The sequence below is a fragment of the Myotis myotis genome, unplaced genomic scaffold, assembly GCF_014108235.1.
Source record: "Myotis myotis isolate mMyoMyo1 unplaced genomic scaffold, mMyoMyo1.p scaffold_m19_p_17, whole genome shotgun sequence".
NCBI lineage: Eukaryota > Metazoa > Chordata > Mammalia > Chiroptera > Vespertilionidae > Myotis > Myotis myotis.
In genome coordinates, this window is record NW_023416321.1 from 33,781,315 (window position 1) to 33,806,057 (window position 24,743).

Consider the following 24,743-nt stretch of genomic DNA (forward strand, 5'->3'; position numbering starts at 1 on the left):
ATCTATTCCTAAAAGTGGGATCACTGGGTCAAATGGCAGTTTCATATTTAATTTTTTGAGGAAACTCCATACGGTTTTCCATAATGGCTGCACCAGTCTGCATTCCCACAGCAGTGCACTAGGGTTCCTTTTTCTCCACATCCTTGCCAGCCACAGTCCACTTCTTTCATGCTCATGGCCACCTGCTTTTCTCCACCAGCTCTGGGGCCCTCACCTGGACCACAGCTGTAGCCTCAGGAGTGGGTCCTGCCTCCAGGCCCCCCTCCCCATCCACCTCCCACATCTACCTAACAGGAGAGTTATTGAGAGTCATCAAAACTCCTGGCCAGGCCTGCCCTGCTTAAACCCCTTCCGTGGTTCCCCTTGCCCACTGGATGAAGACTGGGCGCTGAGAAATGGTTAGGAGACCCTTCAAATGCCACCCTCTGTCCACACCGGGCTTCTGGCTGCAGCCGCTCCCCCGTCCCCCCGCCCCCTGTGCCCCTGACACTGAACTTTCTCAGTTCACACTGCAGGCACTCTTGACCACTCTCTACTTGTGGCTCTAGCTGCCTGGAATGTCCTTCCCTCTCTGGTCTGGCTTCTTCCCGTCAGTTCCCAGCTTAGAGGTGACCTCCTTGGAGAAGCCTTCCCCACATGCAGCCCCTGTGGTATCCCCTCGGTGAGCACTATAACTGCCTGTCTCCCCAAAACCATAAGCTCATTAGACCCCCAGAACCAGCCCAGTGCTGAATGAATGAGTGAGTGAGTGAGTGAGTACACTGGGACTAGGGAGAACGTGGAAGGGATTGAGGGAGACGGCACAGGGTGTGAGGTCTGTCTTGAGAGACCAGCAGTGCTATAGGGACAAGCACAGCTTCTAGAGCAGCGGTTCTCAACCTGTGGGTCGTGACCCCTTTAGGGGTCGAACGACCCTTTCACAGGGGTCGCTTAAGACCATCGGAAAACACATATATAATTACATATTTTTTTTGTGATTAATCACTATGCTTTAATTATGTTCAATTTGTAACAATGAAAATACATCCTGCATATCAGATATTTACATGACGATTCATAACAGTAGCAACATTACAGTTATGAAGTAGCAGCGAAAATAATTTTATGGTTGGGGGTCACCACAACATGAGGAACTGCATTAAAGGGTCGCAGCATTAGGAAGGTTGAGAACCACTGCTCTAGAGGAAGGTCACAGCTGGGTTTGCATCTGGGTTCTGCCACAGATTGAACCTGTAACATTAGGCAACTTACCCAACCTCTCTGTGACTTGGATTCCTCATCTGTAAAAGTGAGGACAGTAAAAGTATTCATCTCATTGGACTCTTGGGAGGAATACCTGAAAAGTGCTGGGAACAGGGCCTGGGACATAGTCCGTTAGTAAATATGCAGTAGTTAGCCATTATCATGACTGTCATTATTATCACTATTATTATTAATATTAGGAAGAGGCCCCCTAGGAGGTGTTGTTGCAAGAGAATTCCACGCTTCTGGTTCTGGCAGCCCCAGAGCACTCCCCAGTTCAGAGATGGCGAACGCCCAGTCATCACTTTGGCCTGGTCCCAGGAGCCTGAGCTGACTGGTGTGGGGCAGCCTCTCTTTAGACCTCAGGAGGCAGAAGAGACCAAATGAGAGGGTGGGAGGGGCACACCCGGGAGTAGAGTGGAAGGGCTGTCTCTGTTTGGTCACTGGGACCCTGCTGTCACCAGGGACTCCCTCTGGTCCCCGCTCCATGGGCCTGGTCATGAGTGTGCTCCCCAGCCTCTCTCCCCCAGCATCACAAACACATCTGAAGCCCCTGGGGCTGCAAGCTGGGGAGGGCCGGGTGGGGCGGGGCAGGCCAGGCATCTGGAGGCAGTTGCTTTTCGGCGCTGGTCTCCAGGTACTTGATTATCCATCGTGGAGAGAAGGGAATTAGCGTCTCTGCTGTTTGTTTTATGAGATCACCCCAGTGCCCAGCTGCTGTTTCCAAGCAACATCTACTTCCCAGCCAACAGTGCTGGCAGGCGGGCCTTGGGGCCTGTAGGGGAGGGTGTCCCACGGAGGTGACGGTGCCTGGGATGGCCGGTGACCCTGCATTCAGGCCTCTGCCCAGGCTCCTGTTTATGACTCACCTCCTGCTACTGGAGGCGGTGGGATGGGAGGGTGGTGTTGCAACCTGGGAAAGGGGAGAGGACAATGCATATCGGGAAGAAGAATAGCAATGATTTTTACTTTGGTTTAGGAAGCGACTGTCTAGCACATTCCCGTAGCTTGAGACACCAGTGGGCCAGCACTTCCCCTGGAAAAGGAAATGAACTCCATTCCTTCCTGCCTCTCCCCATGATGATTTTTTTTTTTTTAAGTCTGGCCTGTCTGGGGGCTGAGACCTGCATGGCTCTGATCTTGTCTTCTCTATAAGCCTCCCGGTTCTCACTTTCCCCTCTGGCTTTCCTGGGCCCCACCGCCAGCTTGCTCGTGCTCTGTCTCTGCCCAGGCTGCTCCAGGCCCCTGGCCTCACCTCTTTGGGTCCTTGAGGAGCGCACGGATTCTGCCAAAAAAAACCCCAAAACACAGAGTGGTCCCGGTTAGGGCTTAGAGGCAGGCACTTTCCCCAGCACTTGGGTAGGAGCCCTGAGGAAGCCCCACAGAAGCGGAGCCTGCTTGCTATATCACCGAAAAAAATTTAAACCAGAAAGCCTGGAGAATAATGTAGCTAACAACTGTATGCTCCCCTACCAGAATTAACAGGTGTTAAGCTCTGGAGATACATGGCAGAACTTTTTTTTTTTTTTTAATCCTCACTGGAGGATATATTTTTTAAAATTAACTTTTAGAGAGAGAGGAATGGGGAGAGAGAGAGAGAGAGAAACATTGATGTGAGAGAAACATTGTTCAGTTGTCTCCCATACGTGCCCTGACCAGAAATTGAACCCACAATCCTTTGGTGTATGGGACAATGTTCCAACAACTGAGCCACCTGCCGGGGCTATGGCAGAACTTTTTAAGTAAAAAAATAGAGCAAAAAGGTAAAAAAGCATTACAGATGAAGATGCAGGCAGTCTCCCTTCCCCTTTCCTCTTGTCCTTCCCTTCCACCTAGAGCAGCTGCTGGCAGGCACTTGATGGGTAGCCTTCTAGGCTACAGTTTGTGTTTTTACTACATATCTGTATCTTTTTATGGCATGGCACGTACTTTTTAAATAGTTTCTATATTGTGCAATTCAGTCAGCATTTGTTTTGAAACTTATCAGTACTGCTACTCCCGTAGGCAGTGGGATGGAAGGGCTGGGTTCCAGCCTGGGCACCCAGCCTTTATCCTTCTCGTGGGAGAAGGGACGGGAAGATGCATTAGGACCTTTGCCTGGTGCTGATTTACACCCCACAAGCAGTCTGTAAAAGCTCCTATTTCCCCACATTCTTGCCAACCCTTGATACCATTAAATGTTTAAATTTTGGCCAGATGGATGGGTGTAAAATGGTATTTTATTGTAGTTTTAACTCTCGTGTCCACCCTTTGCTCCCTTAAGAGGAAGTGCACACGCACAGCACAGAGAACGCTTTCCGTAAATATTTGAGGGATTGAGTGGCTGTGCCTCAGTTTCCCCTTTTGCAGAAAGGGATGGTGGCATCTGTTCTGCCTCCCAGAGGAGGCGAGGCTCTGTGTGGTCACGAGTCATGCAAAGCTCAGCGTTAGGTTCAGTGTGACACACGTGCACGTGTGTAGGGAGGCAGGGCCCCTGGCTCCTCAGAGGCTGAGGGCAACCGGACAGGGACCTAGAGGCTGAGGGAAGTGGGGACTGTGCCTTTAAATGCAGTCCCTCACTGTTAGCATGGGGAGCGGAACCCTGAGCAGGCCACACCCACACGTGCCCACCCCACTCCTCCCCTGCCTCTCCCTGCTCCCGCTAATTCCAGGATGTGAAAGAGGCTGAGGCATCAAGGGGCTTCAAACCCTGAGAGACCTTGATGATGCTAAGTAAAGCCAAATGCTGCCGATGAATTGGATGAATTGGATTTCTGAGCCTGCCAACAAAGACCCTATGCTGCTCCCCCTAATCCCCAGCACCCCCTTGTTAACCTTATTGGCTGAGCTAGTTTCCATGGCAACTGTCAAGTTCAGAGGGATACTGGAGTATATGCATCCCGCCTTCCCCCTCTGTCCCCAGCTAGCCCCTTGGAGCCGAGTTAGAAGTTTGAGCGCTGAGGGAGCTCCAGGTGCTCTGGTTAAGCTCTCATCCATTCATTAATCCTCTCTCCCCACCCCACTCCTGCCCTCCTCTCTCCCTCCTCTCTCTCCCCCGCAGGCCAGCCAGCTTGGCGTGTACAAAGCGTTTGTGGATAACTACAAAGTCGCTCTGGAGACCGCGGAGAAGTGCAGCCAGTCCAACAACCAGTTCCAGAAGATCTCCGAGGTGGGCAGCTCCCTGCACGGCCACCCCCTGACTCAGGGCCTTGGGGCTGCTCAGGGCCTTCCAGCCTTTGGGCCTCTCTTTTCCTGCTTTCCGGTTAAGTTAGGGCAGTGGTCGGCAAACTCATTAGTCAACAGAGCCAAATATCAACAGTACAACGATTGAAATTTCTTTTGAGAGCCAAATTTTTTAAACTTAAACTATATAGGTAGGTGCATTGTTATTAACTTAATTAGGGTCCTCCTAAGGCTTAGGAAGGGCCACACTCAAGGGGCCAAAGAGCTGCATGTGGCTCGCGAGCCGCAGTTTGCCAACCATGGGGCTAGGGGAACGGTTCCCCTGATGGGTCCCACTTAGCCTGACATTTGCTTTCTTGCACTTGACATTTACCCTCTTCATGTAAGAACACCAATTTGTTTGATTTTTTTTGTCATTCTGTTGTAGGTTTTTCTGTGTTAGAACAGAGGAGGCAAAAAAATAGGAAAAGGAAAAAGGCAGTATTTCCCACACAGCAGTGACCTTGAGCAAGTCACTTCCCTTCCTTTGTTTCTATAGAATCAGGTGTCGGGATTCCTCCACCTCATGCCAGACTTGCTTGGTAAAAACCACAGGGACACAGGCACCTTCCCGGGAAATTCAAATCAGAAGGTTTGGGGTGGGGCCCAAGAGTCTCTTTTTAATAAGCTTCCCGGGTGATTTTTGTGTCAGGAGGATTGGAGGAAGCCTGGGCCAGGTGGTCTTTTCAGATCCTTGCAACCCCACACACAGAGAGGACGGGGCCACGTCGGTGGAGAAGTCATTGCAGATCCTCTAGCTCAAGCATGTCGAGCTCCCGGGGCGGGCCACATGTTTGAAACAAGCTTGCTGTAGCTGGACATACGCCTGTCCCTGCTGCTGAGCTCAGCCTCCCCTCCATGCTCCTCCGCCTCCGCGGGGCAAAGATGTGGCATTGTCCGCCATCGCCATTTCTGTCTCTCCAGGAAGTGGCAGAGTGGCTCTTGGAGCCTTCGGAAGCACAGCTCAGCTCACCCTTTTAGCCAGAAAGATGTCAGTGACAGCCCCAAGCCGCTGGCCTCGCAGGCCGAGCACCGAGCTCCGATCTCGGGGCAAGAGGACCTCGGGTCCCAGGGATGGGGAGCTCCGTCTGCAGTTTTGGAGGCCCTGCCTCCCAGTCCCCTGGGGACCCTTTGCTTTCTCGTCTCGGCTCTGATGCTAGGAACGTTGGTGAGATGCAGCATAGTTTTCATGAAACGTCTGGAGTTCTGGGTTACAAGTTTGAAACTGACCTAGAGGCAGCACAAGAGTCAGACGGTGGGAGGTGAAAATGGGAAATTGGTCACCAGTAAAAGCCGGATTGGAAACATGGGCGCTTGGATCGGTGGCCACCTTGGGCTTGTTGCACCCAGCTACCGGGGGCAGCAGGAGGGCTGAGCTCAGTTTCTTCTCCCAAACCCAAGGGTCAGGTGAGTCACCCTGAGCCTCAGAAGACGCAGCGAGGCCTAGGGAAGTCCTTCTGTGCTGAGTCACGAGGCTGGAGACACGGTGCTTCCCCTCACAGCTCCCAGTTCTTCCTTCCTGGGAACAAACTGAACCCCCCCCCCCCCGCCCCCATTCAGAGAGGCCTGCCTTGAGTACCTGGGTGCCTGAGCCCTATATGGCCCACAGGGGGCCTCCTCTTAGCCTGGGTTGACTGCCCATCCTCTGTGGTCAGCAGAAGCCCTGTGCTCACCCCCAAGGCCCTCTCGAAGCCTGCTGGCCCCAAGGGCTGAGACAGGCCCGTGGCCCGCTGCCGGTGGCTTCTCACCCTGGCTCACGCTGACACTGGCGCTTCCACTTTATTACTGCAATCAGGCCCTCCTCTCTCCACGGCAGCGAGTGACGTCATACCTCTGGGCTGCCCTGGAGTGGGGGCCCGAGGAAAATTCCTAAAGCTGGGAATCCAGACTCCAGCCAGAGACGGCCTTGAGGAGCGGAGTACCCCCTTCTCCCTTCTGCCTGGGCATCTCCTCCCCCAGGCAGAGCGGGCAGTATCACCCGGTGCCTGACCTTGGCCTCACCTCACTCCCGCCTTCCCCCCCACCCCCACCCCCGTTGGAGGCCCCCCCTCTGTGCACTCAGCCCTGGAAGTGGGGATTGCATTACGGCTCCAGTTACAGGCCACACTGGCCGGTTAGCCAGGGCTGGAGCTGGGCCTCTCTAAGGGCAGATAAAGAGGTTTGGCTCAGATAAGCTGCCAGGGAGTGTCTCCAGCCCTCACCGCCCGTCACTTTGCAGAGGAGGGGGGGGGGGGGGGTTGGCTCCTCCTTCCTTGCAGTTTCCTCTCTAAGGCCTAGCACAGGCTCCAGAGGGTGGGGAGTGTCGGGTGGGGCTGGGGGCGGGGTGAGTCTCCCCCCATAAGGGTAAGATGGAGCTCGACTGCCCTGGGGGACTCAGCCTCTTGGCCCCGGTGTCCCCCCTGATCTGTGCAGATGTGTGGAACCCCTCACTCGTTCTCCCAAGAGCTGCTCATGCCCCCAGGAGCAGCTGGTGTGCCAGCTGCTTGTCCACACAAACCCTGTGTGCCCTGGGCTGATGTGTGCACTCCTAAGTGTGGGCTGGGTGGGGGCGGGGCCCTGCTCCTGCCACTGCTCATTCTCTGGAAGTTCAGGGGCGGGGCTTGGGGACAGGTCTGAGGAGCACCATTATGGAAATCCAGTCTGTTACCTAGAGCCCCTCCCTGCCCACACCCTGCTGCTGCCTCCATGAGGCTCCCGGGGACCGTGGGTGTGCACAGGGCGTCCAGGTGACAGCCATGCAGAGGGAGGCTCTCGCCTGTTGGTCTGTGTCTCTCCTACGTTTTGTACCCCTGGGTGTCTTGTACCCCTGGGTGTCGGAGCCTTCTCGCGCCCATGCTCACAGCGGGAGGGCAGGCTTCGGGACGGGCCAGCAGTGATTTCTCTCCTCTGTTTGGCAGGAACTCAAAGTGAAAGGCCCCAAGGACTCCAAGGACAGCCACACGTCGGTCACTATGGAAGGTGCGTGGGGGGGCTGGCTGGTTAACAGTCGCCGTCCTTTGTCTGGCTTTGTGGACGACGGTGCCCTGCTTGTGTGAGCGTGTGCACGTGCGTGTGTGAGCGTGTGTGAGCGTGCGCACAAGGAATCAGCCTCTGTCTCCGGCAGCCAGCCAGCTACAAACGTGCTCCTCCTTAGGAAGCCAGCGACAGCTCGCTCCCCTCCTCCCCCTCCTCCCGCGTGCTCCTCTCCCTCCCCTTCCCTCCCCTCCCCTGTCCTCCCCTCCCCTCTCCTCCCCTCCCCCTTGCTAGAGGAGCACTCTGAAGCGGCTGCTTGATTCCGGAGGCTGTGCAGAAGCAGCGTGCACGGTGGCTGAGTGGCTGGGCTGCTGATGGGAGCTGGGAAGCGATGGCCACAGGCTCCCGCCCTGGGGACAGAGGCTGCCATGGAAATTCTCCTCATCATCCGCTTCTGCTGTAACTGCACCTATGGTAACCCAGGCCCCCTCTCATGGGGAGGTGCTGTGTCTCCCATCTTGGGGGGGCTGGCTGGAGTGGGCTTCAATGTGGCCGTCAAGGTTTGGGGAGCAGCAGAGAAGGGAGGGGACGCAAGTGGCTGGATCCCCATTCTGGCCAGCTTCCAGCCTGAAATTGAAGTCTGGGGGCCACTCTAGGCAGGGGTGGTTTAGAAATGGAGGGGCCAGGCTAGAAGGTCCAGGTACACCCCCCCACCCCCCACCCACACCCCCAAGATCTGCGAGGAATTGGTGGCTTAGCTTGAGAGGCTGTGTGCAACTTCCTGGAGAGGCTGTTAAGGACAGAAAGTGACAAGACTGTACCCGCGGGTGTGGCAACCTGGGCTGGAGAGGGTCCTCGGGGCCGGTCGGAGAATGACAGATGGCCTGGACCGCAGTGCCCTGGACGGGGAGGGTGCCGGCCCCTGGGAGAGTGAGAAGTTGGGAGTTTCTTTGTTTCCAGGGAGAGGACAGGAGGCTGAGCGGCCAGGGTATTGTGTGCTCAGAGCGCACATGCTCCTAGAGGAGATGGTCTCTCCCCTCAGAACAGGGCGGGGGGGAGAGCAGGGAGGGAGGGGGTCTCTGGCCACGGGAGACCTGGGGCTGAGGCCTTGGCACTTAGTGGCAGGGGATGCTGGCGGGCAGGGGGCGTGGCAGCCGAGTGCTTTGTGAAGGTCGCTCGCCCACCTTACAATGGAAGGGATCGGAGTACGTATCCTCTTTGCTTTTTTTTTTCTTCAGCCAGGGCGCCCTGGGACAGGCACGTGCTGTCAGCCAGGCTCTGGCTCTAAGGAGGCTGAAGTGGGGTTAGGCAAGCAGGTGGCGGAAGCTGGGTTCTGTCCTCGGAGGCAAGAGTCGCCTTTGGTCTGACCCAGGCTGCCTTTGGCAGGGGCCCGGGGTCCAGTGTTACCGCTGGGCGCGCTGTTGGCGTGGCCCTCTCTTCCCTCCCGCCAGGCGTTTTGTCTCTGCACCCTTCCCAGTCACTTTGCTTTCACATCTCCGTGGTAACCTGGAGCTCCTTGTCAAAGGCTGAAGGGGGCGGGGTATAGGTACCGTTCGCTGGAGGAGAGACGATGGGGCGTCCTGGCTCTTTCCCAGAGACCTCTGTGCCTAGCCTTCTCCCGGGGCCTGTGTCCAGGACTGCTCATGATGGAGGCAACCCTGGGCAGCTTCCTCGGGGAGTCTGGGCCCTGGGCAGGAGCCGCCCTGTGCCCCGGCCCCTCAGCTCGGATTCGGACAGGCCGGGGTGGAGCGGAGCGTGGACTTGAGCTAGCCTGTTTGAGGATGAGAGGGAAGTGCGCTTTTGACCTGGCCTAGGAGCTGGTCAGATCTCAGCTCTGCCTCCCTGCAAAGGAGGGGTCAGCCCTTGGCTTCCTCTTTCCTCCCCAAAAGGAAGCTTCGTCTTAGTGACCCAGGCCTGGGACCTGCACTTCCGGGTTCCTCCGGCCCCTGCCATGCTGCCTTTGAAGTCAGCGTCGTCACCGTGGGGAGTGAGGAGTGAATGCGCCCTTGCTGAGCACACTGTTCAGAATCTTCTTGGCCCCTCCCGGGGATGCCGGCTCTGGGGGTCTCACGGAGACTGTGCAACTTGGGTCTCCCTCCAGCGGCGATGTCTGCCTTTGGGGTTATTTGCTGAGCTCTTCGGGGCTCTGTGCCAGATTCTGTGGGGGGCGGGGGGTGTGAAGGGAAGTCATGTGTGGCCCAGGCCCCTAAGGAGGGGGCTCACCTTGGCAACAAGAGAGGCCAGCTTGCCCGTTCCTTCCGGGTGCAGCTTTCCAAGAGCAAGTTATCTCACTTCCCTGTGCCTTGGAGAAGTTTCCTCATCTGTGCGATGGGGCTGGCGATAATTCCTTCCCTTTTTAATCCAAGGAAAGCCTGCATAGAAGACAGTGCCATCGGACGCAGAGCCAAGTCCCCAGCAGGCTAGAGGGAGCCAGCTTGCTCGTGGCAGTGGTCTGACTTTTAGACACTGTGGGTTTTGTTTGCAAAAGCCCTGGTCAGGGAAGGCTTCCTGGAGGAGGGGGAGAGGCAGGTGTTGCAACATGAACGGTGTCTATTCTGGGAACAGGACCGCATGGCGAGGAGCGGGGAGAGCGGGAGAAGCAGGGGCAGGAAGGCGGCGGGACAGGCGAAGGGGGAAAGGTGGGCTCCGTGCCCTGTGTCCTCAGGGGAAGCAGGCATAGGGGAGCCGGGGAAGCATGGACATCAGGCCGCTCTCCCTCCCCTGGTTCCTCCCACATGTGGCTGTGTCCCTCGGGCCTTCTCCCTGCACGTCCCTCTCCCCTCGCTTCCGCCAGCTGCCCTTCCCTCCACACCCCCACCAGGTGGACTTGTGAGGTGACCACAGGCATATTAATAACCCCCGTGAAACCCAACCCACCATTTGTGCAGACCTCTGAGCTTAGTCAGAAACCTCTACCGCCCGGGACCCGACCGAGGGACCGAGGGAGCTGACGCCGCACGATCAGCTTTCCCTGAGTGACCGCCAGGCCCGCCCCGGCAGGTGTCCGCTGAACTCGCACTTTCTCTGGGGTCTCTGGGGCACTCAGGGTGTGATTTCCCCTCCGGATGAGCTAAGCCGCAGGTGGGTTCCCTAAACAGCCTCAGGACTGGGTCCCCCCTGGGCTGATGATGGGTACCCCCACTGTCCCAGGATACCCCAAGCCTGTCCTGTCCCTTCTGGCTCCCATCGCCCATGGGGAGGGGTTCTAGACGCTGCTAAATGAAGAAAGGGCTACAAATGAGTCATAGGAAGTATGTGTGCATAAAGTAGTGGCTTTCAGTCATTCCTCTATCGGAATTAGCAAAGGCGCTTTTTAAAAATACTGAGCCCTGGCTGGTGTGGCTCCGTTGGTTGGAGCATTGTCCTGTACACCGAAAGGTGGCCGGTTCGATTCCCGGTCAGGGCACATACCCAGGTTGTGGGTTCATTCCCTGTTCAGGACAGCAACTGATCAATGTCTGTCTGTCTGTCTCTCTCTCTCTCTCTCTTCCTCTTCCTTCCTCTCTCCCTCTCCCCCTCTCCCCCTCTCCCTTTCTTTCCCCCTCTCTCCCTCTCTCCTTTGTTCCCTCCCTCCCTTCCTCCCTTCCTTTCCTTTCCTCTCTTTCTAAAATCAATAAAAACATATCCTCGGGTGAGGATTTAAAAAAATGCCGGCCCCCAGGTTCCAGCTGGCAGAGTTTGGGCTTTGGTTGTTGCCGTGAGGAGAGGGAGGCTGGCAGTCGTGTCCTTTAAGAGCTCCCCAGCGATTCGAATGGGCAGCCAAGCGAAGACTGCAGATAAGGCCCGTGGCACACCACTGAGCCCGTACTCTCCACGCGGCAGACTGTTCCCCAAGCGTCTGCTTAGCCACACAGGCCGTTTCCATCCTGGACTTTGGGGGACTCTGGTGGTTTGGGGGCTGAGCGTCAGCTCTGAGACCTGTCACAGCCTATGGGGCACCCAGTCTAGGGTCCTCCTCCCCAGACCGGCATCCTGCTTCATCGCTCCCATGGCCGGAGGACAGAGGTCACGACCCCATGGCCAGAGACCTCCAGGTGCAGGCCTGAGGCCGACCCCCCGTGTGGGAGAGGCCGGCACAGCTGCTCGAGCAGCAGGCAGCCCCGTTGGGAAGCACTGGTCGGCCAGCTGCCGCTTCCACCTGTCTCTGCTGAATCCCAGCCATCCTCACTCGGTGTCCTGGTCACCAAGGGGTGTGGCGAAGCGGGGCCCTGCTGAGCTTGCGTTTTTCTGTCTCTTCGGAGCTCCCAGAGGCCCCACTGGCATTCCTTTAGGACATCTCTGCCCCCTCAGCTGCCACTGGCCGCTTGCAGACCCTCTCTGTGGGGAGCTGGCCCGCCTCCCTCAGCCTGGCCTGTTTCGTCTGGGGGGTTGAGTGCGTGGAGATGGGTCTCCCCATGGAGAGGAGGCTGACTGTGGGTCAGAGGGAGCCTGCCATTTCCAGCTGGCGGTGCCGGGCCGTGGGCCAGAGGAGTCTGAGAGTGATCGGGCCGGGGGGAGCTGCCCTCCCTGGAGGAGCAGCGTGTCTCCTTCCCACATTCCGGGGTCCCAGGTGTTACCCCGAGTATGCTGGAGCTCTGGAGGGCAAGGCTGGACACAGTTGTGCGACCCGGGGAGGGGCGTACAGAGGAGCACCTGCATCCGCTCTGAGCCCGGTCAGGCCAGGGCAGGTCTAGAGACGGTCCTGGAAGAAATGACATGCGGCGGGAGGGGCCCCGGCTGCCAGGGCTGTGTGTCCGCCTGCCGTGCGGCCTGGCCTGCCTGGGGTGAGAGTGGAGTGGCAGTCTGCCGCGGAGCCCGCCTGTGTGGGTGGATGTCCGTGCAGGAGAGGGAGGCGGGTCGGGGAGCAAGACTGGTTCCTGAGGCCTCAAGCTGCTCCTGATTTCCTCTGTCCTGTCTCCTCCCTGCCCTCCCCGACAGCTCTGCTCTACAAGCCCATCGACCGCGTCACCAGGAGCACCCTGGTCCTGCACGTGAGTGTCAGCCCCTGCACGGCCAGGGACCGGTCAGGACCCATGGGAGACCGAGCCCAGGGTGGGAGGTGCTGGAGTCACTGACAACAGCCCATTTGGGAAACAGGGCGGAGGGTCCCTGGACCCCTGCTTGCTGCCTGGCCTGTGGAAACCATGTCAACCGGGCCAGGGCCTACATATAACGGGGCTACTCAGCTTGGCATTTGGCCAGATGCACACTAGGAGGCAGGCACTTCCTGCCACCCCACCCCTTGGCTGATGGTCTCCGTGTCCTGGGAGCAGCTGTGGGTGGTCAGATGGGTGTCTCTCCCGGCTGCTGGGTGAGATGAGGCTCTGCCTGGCTCCCCCACACCCCAGGGCGAAGAGTAACGACTTCAGCAAAATAAAGATGCACCACTGCCTTCACCCCTGCTGCCGCCCCTAATTTTAGTTCAGATTTTGCAGGTCCGACCAGACTAGAGTGTGGGTCCCTGCGTGCCCCCCTCGGAACTCTAGTGAGAATTGAGTGCTCCCCCCTGTCTTCTAATTAAGCCCCAGAACTCCTCTCAACTCACCACCCCAACCCTCTCCAGGACCTGCTGAAACACACGCCCGTGGACCACCCAGACTACCCGCTGCTGCAGGACGCCCTCCGCATCTCCCAGAACTTCCTGTCCAGCATCAATGAGGACATTGACCCCCGCCGGACTGCTGTCACAACCCCCAAAGGGGAGGTGAGCTCAGGACCCAGCACAGCCTCTCACCCAGCAGGCCAGGTCACCCACCCCTGCTCTCCTGACGCTCGGGCACGCCGCCCTGTGCCCCTCCAGCCTGACCCCTCATTCCTAGCCCTGGAGAGGCCTTCGGGCCCAGGGCTAACAGCTTCAGGCCCAGTGTCTCATTCATCTTCATGATCCTCCACTGCAGCAGAGGGGGAAACTGAGGCCGGGGAGTCTCTCCAGGTCTGGCACAAGATCTCTTAGCCACCGTGTCAGAGCTGGGTTCTTCAGCGGGGATTATCTGTCTGCAAGCCCCATGCATGTCCCCATGCCAGGGACTTGGTGGGCTCTGCCCATCTCATTCTTGAATGCAACCCCCTCATGGGTAGTATGCTGTCCTCAGAGGCCCCCTGGACAGCAATGGCTCAGTCTGAGGGAGCTCGGGGAGTTGGGGGAAGTGGGAGCTCCGAGCTGCCTCTGATCAGCCTGCACGAGCAGGTGGGAGAAACTAAGGAGGGAGCCCCATAGCAGGAAGAGCTGGTGGGAGAGGTGGCCGAGGCAGCCAGGTTCCTGGGATGTCCCAGGTGGGCACCTAGAGGTGGCACAGCAGTTCCAGTTCCCTGGGGCCCTTCTTGGCAGAAGGGTGGCGGGGTGGGAGGGCAGTGAAGGGAAGCAATTTGAAGAATCAGAGACAGGTATGGCACGGGGCAGCAGCCTGGCCCACATACAGCCTTCCGGTGCAGGAGAGGTAATGAAGTGGTGTTTAGGAGCGCAGGCTGGCTGGGTTTATGCTCCTTTGTTACATTTACGAGTCCCCAGTGTCTCCTGGGGAGGGAGGGAGGGAGGGACAGGATCTAGAGAGTGACTAATGGGCTGTCCCGGCGCACAGCTCCCAGCCCTGGTTTGCAAACCCGGGAGCAGCACTTGTTTGTTTGACTCCGGGGAGGGAAAGCTCTGCGGAGGGCTCACAGCACTGGCAGTGTCAGATCGTTCCGAGGGTGTCCTTCCACAGGCTCACCTAATGTGGTAGCACGGGTAGCTCATGTGGTGTACAGCCCACGGAAGGCGGGGACAGATGGGGACAGCCCCGGGATTCTGTGCTCCTGAGGGTGGCAGGGAGGGAACCGGGAGTCCTGCTCTTGACCATCAGCGCCCAGGTGGGAGGTGGCCGCAGGTTCCCGAGGACACGGCTGCAGCCCCACAGAGGGTGGCCAGGCCTCCCATCCATCTGGGGCGGGTGAAGAATTGACTCAGAGGTAGCAGCATCAGCAGCCCTGAGAGGGTCTGCAGGTCGAGTTGGGCTGAAGCTAGAGCGACTCCTTAGGCAGGGTTGTGGGGGGGGGGGGGGGGGTGTTCATGCTCCAGGCTAGAGGAACCAGGTCACCGGAGCTCGGGTCCAGCTGGGTGGGAGCTGTTGGGAGCTGCGGAAAAGTGTAAAGGTGCCATGGTTTCGTTTTGTTTTCTAATCCTCACCCAAGGATATTTTCCCATTGATTTTTAGAAAGAATGGGAGAGAGGGAAAGACACAGAGAAATATCGATGTGAGAGAAACATCGATTGGTTGCCTCCTGCACGTGCCCCAACCAGGGCCTGGGCCGGGAAGGAGCCTGAAACCAAGGTGCATGCCCTTGACCAGAATCGAACCCGGGACCCTTCGGTCCGCAGGCCGATTCTCTGTCCACTGAGTCAAACCGGCTAGGGCTAAAGCCACCATTGTTGATCCACAGAATGTGCTGGACGCTGGGGCCATTTTGCATAATTCCAGTTTTGATGCTTCCTTCCTTATGGGCTGACATCATCATCCCTCAGTTTAACTGACATTAAGAGAGGTCAGGGGACTCGCCCGAGATCTCAGCTGGGAAGTGGCAGAGTCTAGATTCAAGCCATGCCCATGTGACCACCAGGCACTGTGGCCCCTCCCTGCAGCCCCCCCCCCCCCTCCAGCTGGATGGTGCCCCTAGTGCCTGCTGGGCCCTGGGCTGACCACCCCCTGAGCAGGCGGGCGGGTGTGCATCTCCCTCAGACGCGGCAGCTGGTGAAGGACGGCTTCCTGGTGGAAGTGTCGGAAGGCTCCCGGAAGCTGCGGCACGTCTTCCTCTTCACAGACGTCCTACTGTGCGCCAAGCTAAAGAAGACGTCAGCGGGGTGAGTCTGTGTGAGGCCAGGGTGCGAAGTTGGGGAGGAACTAGACCAGTGATGGCGAACCTTTTGAGCTCGGCGCGTCAGCATTTTGAAAAACCCTAACTTAACTCTGGTGCCGTGTCACATAGAGACATTTTTTGATATTTGCAACCATAGTAAAACAAAGACTTATATTTGTGATATTATTTTATATATTTAAATGCCATTTAACAAAGAAAAATCAACCAAAAAAATGAGTTCGCGTGTCATCACTGAACTAGACCCATCCTGCTGCCCCCTGTAGAAGCCCTTTAGCAAGCTGGGGCAATCTGCATAGTTTTTCCTTTTAAAAACATATTAATTAATTCCATTTTACTACATAGCCTTTTTCTAAAAATAAATTGTTTTTAATTATAAAGATAATATAACCAAATTACAGACAAAAAAAACCCATCACCCCTCCGAACATAAGCATCAGTCTCTTGCTGCTGTATTTCCTTTCGGGTTTTTTTTTTAACGTCCTTATGTTTTTTCATACACTTGTAATCAGAGTGAATACCCAATTTGGGCCTCTGCGTTCTCCATTTCACGTCATAAGCATTTTCCCTGTGGCTGCCTAATCTTCATAATCATTGTCTCACTTCCCTGCGTGATGTTACGAGTGGATATGCCGTGATTTACTTCAGCATTCTTCTTTTATCGGACAGCTCGACGTTTTTGCTAACTACGAGTCAGTGAATAGTCATTAAATCCGCTGCTGTCATTTTTGTTGAGTGGTTCGGCCCTGCCAGGTGTCATGACAAATGCTTTGAATATATTATTTCTCATCGTCCCAGCAACTCTATACAGTAGGTGTTATTGTCCGCATCCCACGGACAGAAAAGACTTAGGGTAGTTCCAGAAGCTGCCCAAGGTCGCACACCGGCGGGTGGAGGAGGTGGGATTTGAACCTCACTCCAGCCTGGAAGCCTGTGTCCACCTCCCCTCCATCTCTGTACCTAGTGAGATGGGCCCCCTCTGCGCCACGAGCAGAAAAGGTTGTTCAGTATTCACCCCACCGTCTTTCCCCTACTGTGTGCCAAGTACGCTCGCTCACAGTCAGTCCACGGGCTAGACAGTGAGCAACACTAAGGGACCAGGATGAGAGGTGCAAACCTCAGCTCTGGGGGAGGTGAGAGGAGGAGGGTTGTCATGAGCTTCAGTGAAGGGGATGACTCCCTGGCAGGAGACCTGAGATTACTCTGAAGCAGAGATGGCCATCCTGGGCAAAGGCACAAATGCCTGCAGCCCTTTGCCCGTGGCAGGCATTCCTAGTGAGCCAGTGCACTGTTGCTCACCAGCCGGGCTTGAACGTGGCTTTATAATCCTCCACCCGGTACCCCTTGGGACCTCTATGGATCAGAGTGGGCATTCAGAATAGCATTGATATTCCATCTCTAGCCTAAAGGGGAATGAGAGAGAGCTAAGTACGGATAGGCTGGCAGGGAGGGGGAGTGTGGGGCGGGCAATAGTTAAGTGTGAGGTTTGGGATGCTGCCTGCCCCGGAAGGCTGTCCCTCCTCCCCGTGCGTGGTTCCTGATTGGGCTCCTCGGGGACAATGGATCGCTTTTGCCTGTGACGAGTTCTCGGCAAACGTTTCTCGGTGGTTTTTGGGTCCAGCAGTTCAGGCTCAAAGAGCCAAGTTCCTTCTGGCTCATGCCTTCCTCCGGCTTGTGTGCAGGAAACACCAGCAATATGACTGCAAATGGTACATCCCTCTGGCCGACCTCGTGTTTCCGTCCCCCGAGGAGTCGGAGGCCAGCCCCCACGTGCACCCCTTCCCAGACCACGAGCTGGAGGACATGAAGATGAAGATCTCCGCCCTCAAGAGTGAGATCCAGAAGGAGGTGAGCAGAGCCTGGGTCTGAGCTGGGACAGGAAGTTGGCTGTTTTTATTGGGGGCCCTTTGAACCGGGTGTGCGAGGAGAGGTGCGGGCAGGGGAAGTTGTAAGGATTGGGAGCCTGATAAGGAGGGAAGATGAAAGAGTAGGAGGCCTCAAGCACAATGCTTAGGGAAAGACTTTGATGGTGGCAGATTAGCACTGAGCAGATGGAGGCCGGCAGCCGAGGAGTCAGCACTCAGAATTTAGTGGGGCTAATTACGGGAAATTTCCCGGAGAACAGTGTATATCAAACACTAGAAAAGGGAAGCAAGAGAAGAAGGCCGCCTTAAGGAAAAGCAGGACGTGTACGAGAGAAAGGACCTGGGAAGCCTCAGAAACTGACAGACCAAGGAGGCGAAGACGAAGGAGCGAAGGGCCTTGCATATCAGTTCACGCACTTGGTCTAAAAATGCACAGAAACTTGCGCCCTGACAGAGAATTGAGATTCTTGCCAAACACAGGTGAAACGTTCACAAACACTTAACATGTATTAGGCTGCAAGTGAAATCTCAATTTTTATTTTAACTTTTTAAAATATATTTTTATTGATTTCAGAGAGGAAGGGAGGGAGAGGGAGAGAGAGATAGGAACACCTATCATGAGAGAGAATCATGGATTGGCTGCCTCCTACACACCCCACACTGGGGATCGAGCCCACAACACAGGCCTGTGCCCTGACTGAGAATCAAACCATGACCTCCGGATTCATAGGTCAGTGGTCGGCAAACTCATTAGTCAGCAGAGCCAAATACCAACAGTACAACGATTGAAATTTCTTTTGAGAGCCAAAATTTTTAAACCTAAACTGTATAGGTAGGTACATTGTTATTCACTTCATTGGGGTACGCCTAAGCTGGCCTTTGCTAAAAACGTTCTCAATCTGATTGAGGTACGTTCGCTGAGGTCGACCCCTTCCAACTCTCCCATCCACACTCGTATACTTGTTTCGTCTATCTCCTTCCGAAAACCTACTTCTGTGCATGGGCCACGAAGTTTCAATCGCACTGTACGTGCACGCCCGCATGTGGTATTTTGTGGAAGAGCCACACTCAAGGGCCAAAGAGCCGCGGTTTGCCGACCACTCTCATAGGTCAATGCTCAACTACTGAGCCACACCGGCCGGGCAGAAATGTCAATAAAAAATAAAAAAATTGGGAGCATACCAGTTATGTTCACAGATCACAGTGCAGTAAAACTAGAAATCAACAATTAGAATGTATTTAAGGGTAAGCCTAGAAAGCTAAAACTTTGAGGGTACAGAGGAAATCAAAATTGCAACTGCAAACTGTTTAGAACTGCAGGAACATGAGTGCACCACATGTCAGAACCCATGGGATGTAGCCACAGTGCTATTTTCAGGAAAATGCAGCCTTAAATTCATGTATTTGAAAGCACCCAGGAGGAGCCTTCCCCATAAATGGCAGGTGGGGCATGGAGGGGCTTGTTTGGTTGGCCTGGTCTCTTCCTCACCCATCCAGGCTCTGCTGGGGCCTCACCTCCTCCGGGGAGCCTTCCCTGATAGCCACCCACTGCAGTTTGGGTTGGGTGCCCGACTTCCTGGTTCCTGATGTTTGCTCTTTGCTTTATAGGTACTGCTTTCCCTCACTCAATAGGCTTTGAACTCTAGCGAGAGACTCTCTTAATTCAGTTATGTTCCTAGTCCTTGACACCTCATAAATCGTTGCTTCCTGAAGGATTGTTGAGGAATACAGAGCAGATGGCCTCTGAGGATCCTTTCAGCTCAGACACCTCTCCTTGAACAGGGGAGAAGCCCCTAGTAAAACCCCAGGGGCACTGGGACTAGGGTCTGACTGGGGTGCATCCATCCAGAGGGAGCAGTCTGACCAGCACACGTGTCCTCCCTCTGAATGGCCAGGCTTGACCGCCTCAGTGGAGCCTGTTTCCCCGTCTAGCACTGCCCACCATCCCCACCCAGGGGCGTCCTGCAGGCCGGCCTGTTCCTCACCTGGTCCTGGGAGCCAGTGGGCTTTGTGCCTGTGTTCCTGCCCCACGTGTGTAGGTGTGGCCTTCTGCTCAATCAGTGCTGCCTGAGCTCCGCTGGCTGCAGGGCTGTGCCAGACGCCGCCCAGGGTTCCTCACAGAGGAGGAGACGGATACGCCCATCATGACCTCATGTGATACACGTGATAGGAGTCAGTGGCGAGGCACAACAAAGTCGTTCTCTGAGTCACAGAAAAAGCAGATTTACTTAAAAAAAAAATGTGTTTTTGTTCATTTTTAGAGAGAGTGAGAGAAACATCATTTGGCTGCCTCCTGCATAACCCCTACTGGGGATTGAGCCTGCAACTCGGGCATGTGCCCTGACCGGGAATCGAACCCGCAACCTCTCAGTGAATGGGACGATGGTCAACCAACTGAGCCACACCGCCCAGGGCAAAATATTTACTTTTTTAATAACGTGTTTTGAACTTAAGCAACCCTGGCTTGTTACAGGGACAGGTCACAATACCAGAGCGTGTAGAATACAACTGATCATCGCCCAGCCCCATTGTTAGCAGTTTGAGGTGCATTCTGCTAGTCTTCTGTGCTTATGCGGCACGCACAGCACGCCTGTGTGTATTTTAACGAGACGAGGGTACAGGTGCTGTTTTGCCATGTAAGTGTTTCACCTAACAGTGCACCTTAGTGCTCTCTGGGCCTGTCCCAGCCTTTCTAACAGCTGCGTCCTGTTCTGTTGCTTGCTTGCACGACCACGTATTTGGGTATTTGGAGTGTTTCTGGCTCTTGGTTCTTTGCAGGCAAGTCTGCAGTAAGCATCACCCCACTCCTGTTTCTTCTCTCTGGTAGATTCCCTGCAAGGGCGATGTCTGGGGCAAGGGGCTTGTGCATTTGATGGCCAGTTGTACCTCTGAGCAGGTCGCATCCGATTATGTTCCCACCAGCAGCATGTGAGAGTCACGGTGACAGCACTGGCTGGGAGCCTTGCTGCCATTTTGCTAGTCTAGTGGGTAAAAGAAAATGCTGCAGAAACGAATTTCAACTGTGGAGTTTGAGGATGGCACTGAAACCAAGACTTAAGCGTAAGGGTCGTTAATAAAGGGAAGGGGTCGACTGGAGGGAATGGCTCGCCAGGGAACAGGGAATAGCACCCTGAGGCTGAGGTGGAGGGTGCAGGGTGGGGTGTGGTGGGATATCAGGCAGGGCATGGAGGCGGGGACCCAGCTGTGGCAGGCCCCGTGCAGAGGCCAGGAATTAGGGCTTTGTGCTGAATGGTGTCTGAGGTTTCGATGCAGCGTACCTTGATGGTACCTGCGGCTTAATTTATAGGGTGAATGAAGAGGCTAATGCGACAGAAGGAAGATCTTTATTAATTACAGTGTCCATGAGGGAGGCCACACCACCAGGGCCACGTGGGAAAGCACCAGGTTTGGTCAGGAGGCAGAAGGAGCGTGAAAAAATGTGGCCCAAAGCCTGTGTTGAGCTTTCCAAGGGGAAGGAAGGCCGGGCAGGAAACCGCCTAGGACTGGCCAGTGTGGATAATGTTGGAGGCGCTGGGCTGTAGGAGCTGCCCCTAGTTATCTGGCACGTGGTCCTAGGTGATGAGGGCAGGGGAATGATATGTGAGAGATACATGAGCCCAGCTGGTGTGGCTCAGTGGTTGAACGTTGACCCATGAACCAGGAGGTCATGGTTCGATTCCTGGTCAGGGCACATGCCCAAGTTGTGGCTCGATTCCCCAGTAGGGGGTACACAAGAGGCAGCCAGTCAATGATTCTCATCATTGATGTTTCTCTCCCTCCCTTCCTCTGTTTGAAATCAATAAAAACATATGTTTTATTTTTAAAAATTTTTAAAAAAGGAGAGAGAGAGGAGGTGGTTGGGGATAGGCCTCAGGGGTAGCTGGTTTGCATTTGAAAGATATGCTCGCAGAGGAGTCATTGACTGTGTTAGAAATTAGCATGATCTGGGAGGAACAGTTTTCTCCCTGGCCAGGAATCCTCCCATGATGTCAAAGCATCATAAAGAATTGGAAAAAAAAATCCGATGAACACACAGGGGGGAGGGGTGCTAGAGCCGCTGAGTGAGACGTGGAGTCTGAGTGTGAGGGAAACCATCTCTGCCCTCGTCCCCGCAGAAAGCCAACAAGGGCCAGAGCCGGGCCATCGAGCGCCTGAAGAAGAAGATGTTTGAAAATGAGTTCTTGCTGCTGCTCAATTCCCCCACCATCCCATTTCGGATCCACAATCGGAATGGAAAGGTCAGGAAGGGTGGGGATGGGACAGAGTCAGCCTCCTCCCTCCGTACAGGGCTGCCCACTGTGGCTCCCAGCCCTGACCTGTGGGGATCAGGGACTCCGGCCCCCAATTCTCAAGGAGGCTGCCAAGGCTCGGGCCCTGGACTCCCTCTCCCCAGTGGTGTGGAGCTAGTGCCCTCTGCTGGCCATCATTGGCACTGCCACTTCTGTCCCTGGGCTGCCCAGGAAGGAGGCCCCCCTCCCAGCTGCCTCCTCCAAGCCTAGGGGTCCCTGGGTAAGAGGGAGCTTCGTTGGAGCCCTGGGCTACAGGAACGTGCGTGGTCTGACCATGGCCGCCCACTGAGCTGTCATCTCCTCTCTTCAGAGCTACCTGTTCCTACTGTCCTCGGACTATGAAAGGTCAGAGTGGAGAGAAGCGATTCAGAAGCTACAGAAGAAGGGTAAAGTCCCACCCACTCTGCCCCGAGGGGTCCATGGCAACCGTGGGCCTTTTGTATCCCCAGCACCTCCAGCCCCCTGCCTCCCCTTCAGCCCTCACAGCCACTCCAAAGTGCCAAGGCAGGTGGCACTTCACTGATGTTTCTGAGCAACTGAGGACCAAAGAATTGGTGATTTGCTTAAGGCAGCGGTTCTCAACCTGTGGGTCGCGACCCCTTTGGCGGTCGAACGACCCTTTCACAGGGGTCGCCTAAGACCATCGGAAAACACATATATAATTACATATTGTTTTTGTGATTAATCACTATGCTTTAATTATGTTCCATTTGTAACAATGAAAATACATCCTGCATATCAGATATTTACATGATGATTCATAACAGTAGCAAAATTACAGTTATGAAGTAGCAACGAAAATAATTTTATGGTTGGGGGTCACCACAACATGAGGAACTGTACTAAAGGGTCGCGGCATTAGGAAGGTTGAGAACCGCTGGCTTAAGGCATAGAATGAATTAGCAATAGGAGTCGCCCCAGAGTCGAGGATTGCCCCCCCCCTCATCCCCATCCCTCTCCCATACACACATACATGAACCTCTGCAGTTAGACTCTCCTGTTCTTACCCCTCTGGCAGCGTCCACAACTATCCCCGTGTGAGGGTTCACAGTCTTTCCTTTTTTTCCCAATGACCGACTCTGCCCCTAGAATTAAGGTTTTTCCCTGCAACAGCCCCCAAAGAGAGCAGCAGGTCCTAGTGGACCCTGACAATGTTTCTCTCCCTCCTTCTCTCCCTCCCTCTCTTCCTCCCTCTCTCCCTCTCTCTCTCCCTCTCTCTCCTCTCTCTCCTCCTGCAGATCTCCAGGCCTTTGTCCTGAGCTCAGTGGAGCTCCAGGTGCTCACAGGATCCTGTTTCAAACTTAGGACTGTACACAACATTCCTGTCACCAGCAATAAAGATGGTAAGATCTGGAACCCAACATTGCCCAATCAGCAGATCTACTCCCCCCGGGATTGTGCTGGGGCTGTCCACAAGGACCCAGCAGACACTCGGCTACAAATGGCTGATCTCTGCGCAGGTGGGCTGGGACGACTCAGTGGCCAGAAGCATAGGAAACTCAATCAGGGGTTGTCTCTTCCCCAGATGGCCCCAACTCCTCCCTGCCCCCGACCCCCCTCTGGCTTAAGAGAAGATTCTGGGACACTGGTCGTCAGATAATGGAAGCAAAGGACAAGCATGGGTGGGGAGTGGGGACAGGAGGAAATGGAGGTGGCTTAGAATAGTGTATAACAAATAAGGCCAGAAGTTTCCAGGGATTCGCTCTTGAAAGGCCTTGAATGCCAAGCAAGGGAATGTGCTGTTCAGGCCCAGGAGCCTGTGGGAGGTTTTTGAGCAGAGCCGAGATCGGGGCTGGTGACTGCCTGGAGCGGGTAGGGTCTGACTGCCCGTGGGTGCTGGGAAGGGCTTTTGAAGGCAGGCTCTCCTCCACCTATGGGGGCATCTGCCCTCTGTGTTCCAGCGAGGAGGCAGAGATGGACCTTCTCTCGCATGGGCACGGAGTGACTTATGTTGGTTAATTTTTACTTTGAAAGGCGAGGCTGAGAAGGGCGGTCACAGGGGAGCAGGACTTGGAGGGAGAGGGAAGGTGCCCCCCGGGGAAGGTGTGGACTGTCCTCCCAGGCTGAGTGGAGGGAGAAGGGGCACCCCCAGCTCACGGTCCGGGAAGTAGTGAGGAATGGGAGCTTCTTCATCCGGCCAGCAGGTGGTGCTCTCAGCCCCGGGCTTAGGCCGCATCTCCCACCCTTCCCGCCTCCGGCCAGTCTGGGGTGAGGAGGGGATGAGGCAGAGGAGCCTCTCACCACCCCGCCCTGGGGCTTTTCTCTCTTGCAGACGACGAGTCTCCAGGGCTCTACGGCTTCCTCCATGTCATCGTCCACTCTGCCAAGGGGTTTAAGCAGTCAGCACGTAAGTGTCCCTGACCACCGGCCCCAGGCAGTGGCCGGGCAGGCCATTGTTCAGCCTGTCTCAGAAAGTCCTTTTTATCTCATTTGTCTCCAGTAGGAATTCGTGAGTCAGTTAGACAGGTAATAGTTTCTCCCCATTTGCCAGATGAGAAAACTGAGTCACAGAGAGATACAAAGGACTTAACGCCACTCAGGATCAGAAAACCAGGGCTCCTGACTCCTCTCCTCTCAGCCAGCCCCTTCCCACTCCCTCCTCTTCCTCATGGGGGCGGGGGGTAGGTGAGGTCTGCCCTCTGCCCCTCCCTGTACAGTGCCCCACGCAGAGGTTGTGCCATTGGCTCACACACCCGACGTTCAATACACATTACTGTGAAGCCCGAGTTCCTGGGTAGATTGGCCTCCTCTCTCTGTGTTCCCATCACCCCAGGGCTAACCATGGTTACAGCACCTGTCATACTGCTTTGTCACTTAAAATTGGCCTCTCCCACTGTGAGTTCCTAGAGGGCAAGGAAATCGTTGGATGAATAGGAGCTCAGAAATGCTGACCTGAGTAGCTCATTTCCAGACACCTGCCAGGGGCCCGGGTGCCTCCCTGGGTGCTGGGGAACAGGCAGATGTGGCCGCTGTGTGGAGAAGTCTTGGCAAGGCCAAAGCCTTTTCAAGGGCGTTACCTGCTCTCATCCTCCTGGCAGCCCGCAGAGTTCACGGATGCCGTTCTCGTTTTACGTGAAGCAGCTGGGGCTCCACGGATTCTCCCGGGTGGCACCGGCAGGTCACACGGTGGTGGAGTGGAATCCGTGTCTCCCACCGCCCGAGCCCACACTCTTCTCTTTAGAGCATCCCTTCTCTCAGGGCGGCCAGGACCCCGCACCCACCGCTCGGCTGAGCTGCTTGTACACGTGGCAGCTTCTTGGAGCCTCCCCAGACCCACGGAATCCCCCAGGGGGGCCACTGCCCAGGAGTATTCCTGGTTAGTAAGCTCCATAGGGCTGTCGTACCCGCCCGAGTCTGCGGCCCACGG

The 24,743-nt window shown here is 55.7% G+C and overlaps 1 protein-coding gene across 9 annotated transcripts in view; it reads left to right on the forward strand.

Annotated features, from left to right (window-relative positions):
* The window catches only part of ABR (ABR activator of RhoGEF and GTPase), a 185,315-nt gene that overhangs the window by 120,076 nt on the left and 40,496 nt on the right, over positions 1-24,743 (forward strand). For 8 of the 9 annotated variants that reach the window (XM_036340902.1, XM_036340901.1, XM_036340900.1 and 5 more), the window contains 10 exons: positions 4,283-4,390; positions 7,341-7,401; positions 12,313-12,365; positions 12,938-13,078; positions 15,087-15,208; positions 16,905-17,070; positions 21,203-21,325; positions 21,687-21,762; positions 22,615-22,719; positions 23,649-23,723. In XM_036340902.1, the coding sequence (XP_036196795.1) occupies positions 4,283-4,390; positions 7,341-7,401; positions 12,313-12,365; positions 12,938-13,078; positions 15,087-15,208; positions 16,905-17,070; positions 21,203-21,325; positions 21,687-21,762; positions 22,615-22,719; positions 23,649-23,723 (1,030 nt within the window). Of the gene's footprint in view, positions 1-4,282; positions 4,391-7,340; positions 7,402-7,802; positions 7,870-12,312; positions 12,366-12,937; positions 13,079-15,086; positions 15,209-16,904; positions 17,071-21,202; positions 21,326-21,686; positions 21,763-22,614; positions 22,720-23,648; positions 23,724-24,743 lie in introns of those variants that run through there. The other variant, XM_036340909.1, reaches the window with a different exon arrangement.